Source organism: Marmota monax, unplaced genomic scaffold (genome assembly GCF_021218885.2).
Source record: "Marmota monax isolate L192 unplaced genomic scaffold, Marmota_monax_Labrador192_F-V1.1 WCK01_AAM20220418_F8-fsc00020, whole genome shotgun sequence".
Classification (NCBI taxonomy): domain Eukaryota; kingdom Metazoa; phylum Chordata; class Mammalia; order Rodentia; family Sciuridae; genus Marmota; species Marmota monax.
The window spans coordinates 7,626,416-7,641,347 of record NW_026692912.1 but is presented as its reverse complement, the minus strand read 5'-3'; the positions used below and the strand labels follow the sequence as shown (position 1 = coordinate 7,641,347).

The following is a 14,932-nucleotide window of genomic DNA, read 5'->3' as shown; positions in this document are numbered from 1 at the left end:
ACTCCATGAAATAGTTCCTGTTTTTAATCCTCATTTACAGGAAGGGAAACTGAAGGCTAAGAGTTAAACAAGCCACCCAGGTCACACAGCCAGTTAAGTGGCAGAACTGGGGCTGGACGCTAGGCAGTCCGGTCTAGGGAACCCACTTTTAGCCACTCTATCCCTGTGGGGGGCTCAAAATTGGTCTGCAACATCACTGATGCTCCTCCCTCCTGTTTGAGATGGACTTAGTGGCTTGTTTCTAACAAAGAGAATGTGGTTGAGGTGATAATGGGTGATCCCCAAGAATAGAATGTAATAGGCATTATGGGCTCCTTTAAAAAAAAAACAGCTATATTGATTTAAATTCACCAATTGAAAGCATGTAATTCATTGTTATTTAATATATTCCTAGGATTATGCAACCAATCATCACTCTAATTTTAGAACATTTTTATCTTCCCCTAAAGAAACCTCATGCTGTACATTCATGTTCAAAACATGAGAAAAACTAGGGTGAGTAGGAACATACCTCAACACTGTAAAAGCTATATATGCTAAATCCAAAGCCATCGTCATTTTAAATGGAGAAAAATTGAAAGCATTCCTGTAAAAACTGGAACAAGACAGGGATGTCCTCTTTCGCCACTTCTATTCAACAGAGTCCTGGAAACTCTAGCCAGAGGAATTAGAAGAAAGAAATTAAAGGGATACAAATAGGAAAAGAAGAACTCAATCTATCCCTATTTGAGACAAGGATTCTATATTTAGAAGACCCAAAAATCTCCACTAGAAAAATTCTAAAACTCATAAATGAATTCAGCAAAGTTGCAGAATATAAAATTAACACCAATAAATCAATTGCATTCCTATACATCAGTGATAAATCAAGTGAAAGAGATATTAGGAAAGCTATGCCATTCACAATCACCTTAAAAATAAAATATTAGGGAATCAATCTAACAAAAGAGGTGAAAAGCCTCTACAATGAAAACTGCAGAACTCTAAAGAAAGAAATTGAAGAAGACCTCAGAGGATGGAAAGATCTCCCATGTTCTTGAACAGGCAGAATTAATATTGTCAAAATAGCCTTACTACCAAAAGCACTACATAGATTTAATGCAATACCTATTAAGGTTCTGACAACATTCTTCATAGAAATAGAAAAATCTGTCATAAAATTCATTTGGAAAAATAAGAAGCCCAGAATAGCCAAAGCTTTCCTCAGGGAGACAAGTGAAGCAGGAGGCATCACAATACCAGACCTTAAATTATACTACAGAGCTATAGTAACAAAAAGGGCATGGTATTAGCACCAAAGCAGACATGAAGACCAATGGTACAGAACAGAAGACACAGAGACAAATCCACATAGATACTGTTATCTCATACTAAACAAAGGTGCCAAAAATTTACATTGGAAAAAAGAGAGCCTCTTCAACAAATGATGCTGGGAAAAAATGGAAATCCATATGTAACAAAATGAAATTAGACCCCTATCTCTCACTCTGCACAACTCAAAGTGGATCAAGGACATGGGCATTAGACCAGAGACCCTGCACCTACTAGAAGAAAAAGTAGGCCCAACTCTCCATCATGTCAACTTAGAAACTTTATTCCTCTACAGGACTCCTAAAGTGCAAGAAGTAAAAACAAGGATCAATAAATGGGACGGTATCAAACTAAAAAGCTTCTTCACAGCAAAAAACAATCAAGGATGTGAAGAGAGCCTACAGAATGGGAGAAAATCTTTGCACCTACTCCTCAGATAAATTTCCAGAACATATAAAAAACTAAAAAAAACTTAACATCAAAAAAACAAATAACCCAATCAATAAAATGGGCTAAGAAACTGAACAGACACTTCACAGAAAAAAAATACAATCAGTCAACAAACATAGGGAAAAAATGTTCAACATCACTAGCAATTAGAGAAATGTAAATTAAAACTACTCTTTAAGATTCTATCTCGCTCCAGTCAGAATGGCAATTATCAAGAATACAAGTAATAATAAATGTTGGTGAATATGTGGGGAAAAGGTACACTCATACATTCTTGTTGGGACTGCAAATTGGTACAACCACTATGGAAAGCAGTATGGAGATTCCTCAGAAAACTTGGAATGGAACCACCATTTAACCCAGTTACCCCACTCCTCAGCATATACACAAAGGACTTACCATAGTGACACAGGCAAACCAATGTTTTTACCAGCTCAATTCACAGTAGCTGAACTATGGAAACAACTTAGATGCCCTTCAATAGATGGATAAAGAAAATGTGGTACATATAGACAATGGAATATTACTCAACCAGAAAGAAAAATGAAATTATAGCATCTGCCAGTAAATGGATGAAACTGGAGGCTATCATGCTAAGTGAAATAAGCCAATCCCAAAAAACCCATGGCCAAATGTTCTCTCTGATATGAGGGTGCTGACTCACAATAGGTGGGGCGGTGGGGTGGGGGAGGTTTCACCAGATTGGACAGGTTGGAATGGGGGAAGGGAGGGAGGAAGGGAATGGGAAAACAGTAGAATGAATCAGACATAACTCTCCTAGGTTCATATGTGAATATACACCATTATAACTCCACAACATGTACAACCACAAGAATGGAAGTTACACTCCATGTATGTATGATATGTCAAAATACATCCTACTGTCATTTTTAGCTAAAAAGAACAAATGAAAACATTTAAAAAGAAAAAATAAATCTCATGCTCATTAGCAGCCACTCCCAATTCCCCTCTCCCCCACAGTCCCTGTCAACTGCTGATCTACTTTCTGTCTCTATGGATTTGCCTATTCTGGACATTTCACATAAAGGGGATCCTAAAACGTGTGGTCTTTTGTGACTGGCTTCTTTTCACAGAGCATAATATTCTCAGGGTTCGCCTACATTGTAGCAGACACCAACACTTCATTCCTTTTTGTGGCCAAACAAGATTCCATTGTGTGGATGTGCCCCATTTTGTTCACCTGCTGATGGATGTTTAGACTCTTTCTACTTTTAAGGATATGATGAATAATGCTGTTGTGAGCCTCTGTGCACAACAAATATATGGGCACACTTTGGAAACACAAATATAACATATACTCATTTGTGGGCACATGTTTTCACTCCTCTTAGATACATAAGCAGGAGTAGAATTGTTGAGACACATGTGACTCTATATTTAACTTTTTGAAGAACTGCCAGACTCTTTTCCAGTGGGAGCACTATTTTTACATTCCTGTCAGCAATGTTACAAGGTGTCTAACTTCTCTTCATCCTCTCCAACACTTGTTATTGTCCCTTTTCATTATGGCCATTCTAGCAATGGGATATTTCATGGTGGTTTTGATTGGCATATCACCGATAACTAGTGACATTGAGCAAAAGCTTTTTCATGTGCTATTCACCCTGGAATATTTCTTCTATGGGAAAAATGCCCATCCAAACCCTTTGTTCATTATTAAATTGGGCTATTTGTCTTTTTATGGGGATTCTTTCTTGCTTTCACCTCTGTATCACCAGCTCAGAAGGAAGCCAGCCGCCATGTCATGAGGAAACTCAAGCAGCCCTATGAAGGGGCCCATGCCCATGTGATGAGAAACAGAAGTCTTCTAACAACAGGTAGCAAGAAACTGAGTCCTCCTGCTAAGAAACTTATGAATAAGACTTAGAAAGACACCCCCCCAACCCCAGTAAAGCCTAGTTAGACTATCGCAGCCCCAGTTAACTTGACTGCAACCCCCATGAGAAACCCTGAGCCAAAACCACCCCTCTAGATATGAAGAAAAAGAAACACTTTTACACTGTTGGTGGGACTGTAAATTAGTACAATCACTATGGAGTTTCTTCAAAAGACCAGGCATGGGGGCTAGGCTTGTGACTCAGTGGTAGAGCGCCTGCCTAGCATGCATGAGGCACTGGTTTCAATACTCAACACCACATAAAAATAAAAAAAACAAGTAAAATAAAATTATTGTGTCCATCTACAACTAAAAACAAAAATATTAAAAGAAAAAAGACTAGGCAGGGAACCACCACCATATGCCCTAGCTATACCACTCCTTGGTATTTATCCTAAAGAAGTCAAGCCGGGGGACCGGGGTTGTTGCTCAGTGATAGAGCACTTGCCTAGCACGTGGGAGGCACTGGGTTCAATCCCCAGCATCACATAAAAATAAACAAAAAAAATAGAGATATTTTTGTTAAAAAAGACTCATCTCACATTAAATTAAAAAAAAAAGAAGTCAAGTCAGCATACCATAGGGATACATGCATACCCATGTTTACAGCAGCACAGTTCACAAAAGTCAACCTATGGGACCACCTAGGTATCCATCCATGGATGAAGGGATAAAGAAAGCATAGTATATATACATAATGGAATTTAATTCAGCCCTTAAAAAAATGTGAGATTATGCTATTTGCAGAAAAAATGGATGGAATTAAATAACATTATGTTAAATGAAATAAACCAAATTCAGAAGGTCAAGGGACATATGTTTTCTCTCATATGTGGAAGCTAGAGAGGAAAAAGGCAAAGAAAGGGGGAGGTGTCTCATGCAAATCAAAAAAAGATCAGTGGAGGAAAGCGGGTATGAGGCGGGCATGAGGCAGGGAGGGAGGGGAGAAGTGCTGGGGAGTGATATTGGCCAAATTATGTTGTTACATGATGTGCATGTATGGGTGTGTAACAACAAATCCCATCATTATATACAGCTACAATGTACCAACAAAAAAATGCAAAAAGAGGAAAAATAAATAAATAAAATATTTTAACTCATAAAAAAAAAGGAGGAGGAGGCTTTGGTTAGCAGGGGGAGGATCTTGAAGATCTATGAACTGGAAAAGATTTAGAAGATTGTGAGCAGAGCTTGGTGGGCAATTCTGGCATGAGCTGAGAAGACCAGAATGCTGACAGGCTTGTGGTTCACAGTCATCTATCATTCTGTATTCACATGTGAGCCATATACATGAGAAATAATACTCTTTTTGGTTCATGTAAATATATGACCCTTATCACCATGATAAAGAAAAAATAAAGAAATAAAACACCCCTGGAAGCTACTCCCAATCTCCTGACTCACAGAAACACTAAGATAATAAATGGTCACTTAAGCCAATAAATATTGGGATAAATTAAGTCACATAAATTATAAGGCAATTTTTCAATTTTAAAAATTGTGAAGACAAAATACAGTTTTCAGATACACCAGTACATTCTGACTAAGGAACAAAGACCTCCCGGTTTGGGGGTCTTTGATTTTCTCAGTAAAGAATGATGACAGATTGAAGCCATGCCCGTTGCAACTGAACTGCAAAACGTGGAATTGTCCCATGTAAATCGAGAACAGCCCCATGCATTCACGAAATGCATCACCCGCGGAGGAAATGGCTTCCTTTCATATGAACTTATATACAATGCTATTATGTGTAGAAAATTCATGTTATTCTACCTTCCGTGATTTTCCTTTGGATTTTATTATTATAATATTTTTAAATTACATACATAAAGTCATATAATTTTAAGTCTAAAATTGTCAATTGTATATTTACAGACTACTCATCATCCCTCTCTATTTCATATTACAACTTTTCCTCCATAATTAAATATGTATTATTTTATAATGATGAGCATCTGTTATGTGCTTGCTGATGGCTTGAAGCCACACAAGGGAATCCATAATTTATTTTCATTATCTTTCACATTAATGTTATTTTTTTTAAATTATCAAATAAGGTTTTCCAGAGGAGGAAGTTTAATACAAAAAGAGAGAGAGAGAGAGAGAGAGAGAGAGAGAGAGAGAGAGAGAGAGAAGAAGCAGGGAACTATGAACAAGTGTGGGTTTTGTGCGGATGCTGGTGCAAGTCGGCTGTCACTGGGCTGTGAAAACCAATGCGTGTGAAGTGCCTAGCACAGAGGGCACAGCCACTAGAAATGTATGGTGGAGACTTCCATGTCTGGGGTGGCAGAGCCACTGAGGAAAACTGGAAAAATGTACAAAATGTTAAAAGCATCTTCTTAGAGCCATAACCAGATAGAGAGGAAGAGCTGAACACCTGGGGGATGGAGGGCTGCGGAAGGACACCTAGTGTCTCCCTGAGCTAATTCCTCCTGAGATAGCTCCAGACTCCAGGGGGACAGCTGAAGGGCCAAGCAGAGTTCTCGGCCACCTCTCAGGTCCTGAGGAAAAAGGGCTCAGAGAACGGGGCATCCCGAGAAGTCAAGTTCTTCTGAACCCCTACCATTTGGGACCCTAAAGGGTTGCTCTTTAGGAACAGGGTAAATTATAACCACACACAGCTCCTCAAGGGACCATAGCTCAACCTCAAATAATCTCCGTCCCTAACATTTAATTAAGATCATCCTACTACTCAGGAGGCTAAGGTGGGAGGATCACTTGAGCCCAGGAGTTCAAGACCAGCCCCAGCAACATTGTCAGACCAGAGGGAGGGGGAAGAGAAGGGGGAGGAGAGGAGGAGGAGGAGGAGGAAATGATCATCGCAGAATGCCAGCTAGTGACCCCACAAAGTGACAAGCAAATAAAGATCTTTTTGAAGGAAGACATCATCTCAGGTCTTCAAGAAGAAAGATGCCACCTCCACACCTGCTCCTTGGTTTAGACACAGAGGAGGGGAGTGAGCGAAAGATTAGAAAAGACATGCCAGGCAAATGTTATGCCCGGGTAGCTACGTTAATATCAGGAAAAGTAGATTTTATCTAGAAATAAGGAGAAATCTTCATAGCAAAAGAAGATTTCATAATAAAAGCCTCAATTCACCAGAAAGATAATCATTCTAAATTTGCATGTTCTTAATATAGCTTCAAAATATATAAAGGAAAAACTCACAACTCCAATGGGAAGTAGACAAGTTTACAATTATAGTGGGAATTTTTAACACACCTCACTTGGTAACTGAGAGAACAAACTGGAAAAAAAAATCAACAAGGATACAAAATATTAGAGCAATGTAATTAGCAAGTTTGACCTAAACTTGACATTTGCAAAGAACACTGCATACAACTGCTGCAAAATTCTAGGTGAAAACACCTAGAAAAACTGGCTATCTGCTGGGCCATCGAGCAAACCTCAATGAATTTCAAAAAACTGCTGGATACAGAGAATGTTTTCTGATCAAAATATAAAATAAACAACAAAAACATTGCTAGAAAAAAAATTTGAAAATTAAGAAATAGACTTCTAGATTATCCATGGATTGGAGGAGAAATAACAACGGAAACTAGAAAATATTTTGAACTGAATCATAATTTATATATCAGACATGAGCTTCTAGATATTGGTAATATTCAATTTTGACTCTGGTGAAAGAAAGGTACGTGCATTATGATAAGTCACTGAACTGCCCCAGTGGTGAGGGGGCACTTTTCTATATGTTTGTAATACTTCATAATAGAAAAGATTTAAAAGGAGCATCCATAGAATTAAAAAAAAAAAAAAGAACAGAGAGCTATTGAGCCATCAGAAGCTGTGAGGAATCTCTGAAAACTCCCAAGCAGATGGATTCCAAGAGAGGAAAAGCAGGAAACTCTGAAGACTCCAACCAACACAGGATGAGCTCCTGAGAATGGACGGTTTCCCGAGCCAAGCCTGGGAGGGCTGAACACAGGGATCACGGAGCAGCCAGCAGGGACACACCGAAGGGCTGACCTCACACTGCCTGACACAGGCCACAGCTGGGACAGAAGAAGATGAATTCTTTATCTCCATGGCCTCTGGTGAGGGGCAGGAAAAGGGTAGAACAGGGCCCCAGTGAACATGGAAAAGGAAAACAAAGGGCCAGTGAGCCCACGCTGTGCCTTAGCCCACTCTGCCTTCAACACAGCGTCTTCCTTCTGATGAACCCGACACCCCAGGCCCACGCTAGAGCCTGCACTTAGAGCTCCTCCCCACAGCTCCCATCTTGCAGGCTCACCTGGGGGTGGCATTTCTAAAGAGAAATGGGTTGTCTTCCACCTACATCCCTCAGAACACGTCCAGCCTGCCCATCGTCTCCTGGCCCACACACCCTGCAGAAAGGGCAACCTGTTCTCCACTTGATCACTCACCACTTCCAGGATACAGAGACCTTAAGGAGGGTGACAATTTGGTTCAGAGACTGCAGACAGGTTAATAAATTGGCTCATCAGGCAAGCTGATACACTGGAATCCCTTCAATAAGACACTCTATAAATATTTATCCACATTTTTTGTGAATTTGATTTTTATTTTCTATATAAAATATTCTACCCAAAATTCAGATGGAAACTCAAGGGACCCAGGACAGTCCAAATAATCTTGAAAAAAGAAGAACGAAATTGAAGGATTTATACATCTAATTTCAAAACATAACTACAAAGCAATAGTAAGACAGTGTGGTACTGGCATAATGATTGATAAACAGATCAATGGAATAGAACTGACAGTCCAGAAATAATCCCAAGATCAATTGCTTTTTAAAAATATTTTTTTAGTTGTAGATGGACACGATACCTTTATTTTGTTTATTTATTTTTTTGATGCCCGTGCCTCACACTTCACTTGCAAGGCAAGTGTTCTGCTACTGAGCCACAATCCCATCCTTCAATTGCTTTTTAATAAAGGTACCAAGATCATCCAGAGGGGGTATAAAAATATTATCAATAAATGATACTGGGACAACTGGATAGCCACATACAAAACAATAAAATTGGACCCTGAGCTCATATCATATACAAATATTAACTAAATGTGGATTAAAACATAAATGTAAGAGTCAAAACTATGATATGACAGCAGAGTAAATCTTGTGACCTTTCACCTAGCAAAAGATTCAGATTATGACACCAAAAGTACCAACAACAAAAGAAAACTTAAATTGGACTTCTAAAAAAATTAAAAACACTTGGTCTTCAAAAAAACAATATAAAGAAAGTGAAAAAATCTACAGATTGAAATAAAATATTTGCAGATCATATATCTGATAAGGGGTTACATCTAGAATATAGGAAAAAACTCTTCTAACTCAGTAATAGAAAAAAATAGCCCAATTTAAAAATGAGCAAAGGAATCTGAAGAATATTTCTATGAAGAATATATGCAAATATCAATAAGCATATTAAAAAGGCTCAACATCACTGGTGTTTAGGAAAATGCAAATGCAAACCATAATAAAATACCACTTTACAATTCACTGGGATGGCTGAAACTAAAAAGTCAGATAATAAGAAGTGTCAGTGAGGATGTGAAAAAAGCAAAACCTGCATACATTGCTGATGGTGTAAATTGGTGCAGACAGTGTGGAAAAGTTTGACAGTTCCTCAGCTAGATAAACACAGAGTTAACATATGATCCAAGAATTCTACTCATAGGTATAAGAGAGAAAAAAGAACATCTGTCCACACAAAAACTTATACATAAATGTTTGTGGCAGCATTATTCATAATAGCCAAAAAGTGAAGGCAACTTAAATATTCAACAACAGATGGATGGATAAACAGGATGTGGTATGTCCATACAACAGAATATTATTCAGCCATAAAAATGAATGAAATGATACATGCTACAACATAATTAAACCTTGAAAACATCATAAGTGAAAGAAGTCAGTCCCAGATAAACATGTATTATATGATTCCTTTTATATAAAATGTTCAAAATAGGCAAATCTACAGAGACAGAAAGTAGATTAGTGATCGCCTAGACTTGAGATGAGGCAATGAAAATGTTATAAAATTAACTGTGGTAATGTTTGTGCAATTTCCATTGAATTGTACATTTTAAATAAATGAATTGTATGTATGTGAATTATATCTCAACAAAATTTTTACCAAAAAAATGTTAATGAATATCCTAATCAAAACAAAAGAGATAATCCTGGGGAAAATATTATGTATACTTCTAATGTCTTCTTCAAAGTACACCAATTATTACAATGAAGAAAAAATTTCCCTCTAGAGTAGTCAGGTCCTAGACTCAGCTTGCATAACCCTCCCCTGAAGTGAACACCCCCACAGAAGTGAACATTTCCAGAAGGTTCAAGTTCAGGTACAAGTCTTGGCTCATGAGAGATCTTCCTCTCTCTGGGCCCAAGCCTTCACAGAGGAAAAAAAAAACCCCTCTGCACAGGGAGTTGCAAGCCCAGGGAAGAAACAAGGGCTGTACTGTAGAGAAGGGCTGTTATCTTTACTATGGATACTTGGAAGGTCAGGTTTGTCCAGGCCTTTGTGACAGCCGCTGCCCAGCTGGTATTTGGAAGAACTCCATCTGCAAACTTAGCAGTTTGGGAGTGGAGGCCTACTGCCCCTTTCTCCACTTTAAGTTGAAGGGCAGCCCTGGGAGTCTCCCAAGGTCTGTCTTGGAGGAGAGAATTCTCCCACCTCGGCTGCAAGATACCCAAGGAAGAAGTCAGATTACAGCCTCCAGGGTGCGCCACAGGAGGCAAGGCTACCTGGACTGACCCTGCACCTGTTGAGTCGCTGAGTCAAAGGAAAGTGGGTGAATGAGATATCCAGAAACTGAACCTTGATTGCACTGGAGCTGCCTGCTAATGGGAAACTCCGTGGTGACAAGCCGGGTCTCTGAAAGATTAACTGGAGCGTGATTATTCCAGCCAAGTGAGGCAGAACCAACAGCAGCTGGCACCAGCGGCAGGGCAGCAGGTGGTGTCCCGCGACTCGCTGCGCCTGAGCCTGTTCCCTGAGCCCTTCTGGGCGATCAGAGGAGGAAGGAGCCAGAGAAGTCGCCCCCAGATGGGAAGAGCGCCTGCCCAACCTCGCCTTTCACCACTGAGGGGGGGGGGGGCAGCCTTGCCCCCCAGGCACTTACCAAAGGTGGAGAGGTAGAAGGACAGGTCCCGGCGGGCGCGCTGGTTCCCGAAGGAGACGCGGTGCAGAGAGCCCTCCATGGCGTCCCTGCTGCGGGAGGGGCAGGGTAACCCGAGGTGGCTGTGTTGTGCGGGTAACCGGGGCAGCAGGCTAGCCCGCGCCCTGCACCAGCGCCTCGGAGCGGCGGCGGGCGGGAGCGGAGGCCCGGCTGCGCAGCGCTGGGGAACGGCCGCGCGCGCCCGGCCCTGATTGGCCCGCGCTGGTTTGAATGGGGAGATTTCCACCTGATCTAGCAGACGCGGGCCAAGGGGAGGAGGCGTGGGCGCCCCGAGCAACGAGGACAGTCACCAGCAGTCAGAGGAGCCGGTTGCACCCGGCGGCTGCGCCAGGACCCCTGGCTCCAGCACCGCACTTGGGGCTCGGAAGTGCCAGCCCTGAGAGGGGCCAGTTGCGCCCACTCGGGCGGGCTTAGCCTGCTCGCCCAGCTCCCCCAGGCTGCAATTAGCCAGAGCTTTGAAGTTCCGACCTGTAATCATCAGACCCAAGCAAGGCAAAGGAGCACCCTCCTAGCCAGGGGCAGTAGGGTTTGGGAAAGTGTTCTCTGTATTTGGACAAGCCACCCCCACCAGAGGTTCCAGCCTCTTTCCAAACCCTGCCAGCCCAGACGGCCCTTCTGAATCTCCCTTGGATGAGAGCAGCCTAGGACAGGTACATATGGGAGCAGCTTGCACCAGCCAGCCTCATGGTCCTCCATGTGCAGCCTGGTGCCATCAGACAGTAGGGCAGGCCCCCAGCATCTGAGGACAGGGAGGGGAGTTGGGAAAGTGGGTAGGCACTTTGAATCTCCAGAGCCTGGTGCAAGCAGGCAGAGCTAGAAGGAAGGTCAGCCCTTGTGTGGATTTGTCGGCAAACATTCATGAGACACCTCCAGGGAGCAGATTCACACCAAGACATCTGCTCTGCAAATCTCTGACTGTTGCCACTGTGGGAGGGAAAGCTGCTGGTCTCATGTAAATCTAAAAATGGGAAGTGTTGGTGTTTGTCCCTGATCCCTGACTTCATTACCAAGTGGGTATTTGTGGTTCCATGATCCACTCAAGACAAGATTGGGGGAGGCAAGAGAGAAGAGTTATATATATTGAGTACCAGGTGCCAGAAGCTGAGCTGTGCAATTAACACATATCATCTCATCTGATCTTTCCCTAAGCCTAGGAAGTATTAGCTCCAATTTACCAGGGAGAAATCTGAACCCCAGGTGGAAACGGTAAGTGAAGTGCCCTAGGTTTGCAGAACTAGGAACAGGCAGAGCTGAAATTGGACCCTCTGCCCCAAAGGCTGTCACCTTCTGCTCTTCCTTGGCTTCCACACCTGCCCCATGGTCAACGGCAAGTGGAGGCAGCAGACCTGATTTCTTGAGGCAGTAAGGAAACTAGATGCCACAGGTTCAGCTGGCCACCGGTAGGAAGCAGAAACTAGAGGAGGCTTAAAATCAACAAACTACTGGTCAAGTGCAAATGAGTCACATACAAGTGGGTGGATCATTTGAATCCTGGTATTGTGTAAAGCCCTGTCCTGCTCTTGCCTCACCTACCCCACACACACCATGAACACTACCCTTAGCAGGAGTGGGCTCACTCTCCATTGGCAGATGGTCTTACCTGCACCCTGGATTTGGGCACGCTTGATCCTCTTCCTGGCTGGAGAAGTCTGAGTCCAGACATCCATTTTGGGCAGGGAAGTATCCTGGCTTAGTCACTCCACCCAGTCATGGAAAATGGGCAACCTCAGGTTCAAGCCACAGGGTGCAGACAGGACACTACGCTCCAGGGTGCTGCAGCGCCTGCAGGAGCAAGATCAGAGCAGGAGTTAAACATGGCCCAAGACCAACAATAAAAATTTAAAAAAAAATAAAAACATGGCCCAAGGACGCCCACTGTGAGGGCTTGTTCACTCCTGGTAGGAATTACAAAGCAAGGCATTCGGAAGCCAGGGCACAGGAAGGTTACATGGAAGAGAAGGGCTATGTGCCCAAGGTGACAGTCACCCTCTTTACAGCTCTTCCAGCGACCATTGTAGAGCCTTATACTGCGGAAGAGCACCTTGGACAGGAGGCTTCGAGCAACTTGCAGGTGCAACACTCAGGAAGGTGGGACCTGGGAGGAGAATTGCATTGTCTGAATGTAGCCTGGGAGACAAAGGACAGAGGCCCATACTATGCCCTTCACTTGCTATCGGGACCAAGGTCCCACTACCTCGAAGTTTCCCTCCTGACTCCTTCTGCCCCACTCGGCAGCTAACCTGTTCAGTTGGGAGACCCCAAGGCCAGCCTGATCCTGATCCCCTCTGTTGGAACCACCTGTACCACCTTTGCTGCCACGGCAAATGTTCCTTTACTGAGTGGGTCCCTTGAAGTTCCCTTTGCTTAAAAGAACAGGTCATTTTTCCTCCCTTAGGAGATGGAGGACAAGTGAGTGGGAGCATGGGCAGTGGCACTGCAGGGACTTGCCCTACTGACCCATATTGCCATCCACAGTTGACATTCAGAAAGAGTCAGGTCCTAGCCCTGTTTTCCCCAAGAAGGAAGGGGGGCTGAGAAGCAAGTCTGGCTCTCTGTGACATGCCCAGGGGACTCAAGCACCCTCTAGGGTCTCAGTATCTCTTTTTCACTCCACTTGCACTCACACATACTCTACATGTACATAAATTCACTTGGCACACACCCACAGCACAAACATACACATGGCACACATCCTGCACACACATAGACCACACATACCTTAACACACCCCACATGTATACACACAACACACTACACTCACACCTCACACCTATATACAAACAGACCCCGCATGCTATACATGCATCAAATGCACACACACACATGCACACACATAAAATACATTTAAACATGCCACATGCATACACAGATTGATGATAGACATTTTTTGAAGACTGCAAAAATAATGAATATTTGAGTTTGGAAAGAAGGAACTAAAAGGATTTATTTGGGTGCATTTTTACATTAACTATCAAAGATCTTTGTGACTTTAAGATGCCATCTGGCCCAATAACCAAGAAAATTTTGTAAAATAATAATAAAGGAGACTTGGACTGCCAAATGTTAAATAATGTTTTAATAATGTTATACCAGAAAGAAAGGACAAACAGATCGATAGAATAGAAAGTCCAAGGGGAAAAATCGTTTTATTTCGAGAAGAAAAATAGATTCATTTCAAAAAGTTGAAAGATAAATAAGCTAATTCAGAGGAAATTTTTCAAGTTGAAATTTATTTAAAGAAAAAAGAAACTTCAACAATAAAATCAAAACATGGCCTTTGAAAAGATCAATAAAACATCCAGGCACATTGGCGTGCACCTGTAATCCCAGTGGCTCAGGAGGCTGAGACAGGAGGACTGTGAGTTCAAAGCCAGCCTCAGGAAAAGCAAGGCACTAAGCAACTCAAAAAAAAAAAATACAAAATAGGGCTGGGGATGTGGCTCAGTGGTTGAGTGCCCCTGAGTTCAATCTCCAGTACCCTGCCCCACAAAAATCAATGAAATCGACTTCTGGCAAAACTTAGCAAAGAAAGCTACAAATAAGTTTAGGAAAGAGGAGGATAACTAAGATATAAAGGTAATTTTTTAATTATAAGAAAAAATGTTGCAACTTATAAATTTGAGGAGAAATAAATAACTTTCTAGAAAGTATTAACTAAAATTAATACAAGAGTTTGATAGATGTCTAGAGCTATACTTGTAGATCTAATAGATGTTTATATTTATACATTATAGATTTATGATGTTTAATAGATCACTAACCAGAAAGAAAATACAAAAGAAAACCAAAACTCTACCGGGAAAAATTCCAAGAAGTCTAGCTGGGCACGGTGGCACATGCCTGTAATCCCAGCAGCTCAAAAGGCTAAAGCAGGAGGATTCTGAGTTCAAAGCCAGCCTCAGCAACTAAGCAAGGCCCTAAGCAACTCAGCGAGAGCTGTCTCTAAATAAAATATTTTATAAAGGGCTAGGGACATGGCTCAGTGGTAAGAGCCCCTGGGTTCAATCCCTAGAACAACAACAAAAAAAAAATCTAAGAAGTCCAGACAGTTTTAAAGGCCGATTCTGTAAGCCTTTCAAGATTTAATTCCTATTT

The 14,932-nt window shown here is 42.0% G+C and overlaps 1 protein-coding gene across 2 annotated transcripts in view; it reads right to left on the bottom strand.

The window, feature by feature from the left end:
• The window catches only part of Rgs3 (regulator of G protein signaling 3), a 117,119-nt gene extending 106,162 nt beyond the window's left edge, over positions 1-10,957 (bottom strand). Inside the window, exon 1 of one of the 2 annotated variants that reach the window (XM_046451269.2) lies at positions 10,781-10,957. In XM_046451269.2, the coding sequence (XP_046307225.1) occupies positions 10,781-10,859 (79 nt within the window). In that variant the 5' untranslated portion in view covers positions 10,860-10,957. The remainder of the gene's footprint in view (positions 1-10,780) is intronic. The other variant, XM_046451267.2, reaches the window with a different exon arrangement.
• Positions 10,958-14,932: the final 3,975 nt, after the last annotated feature.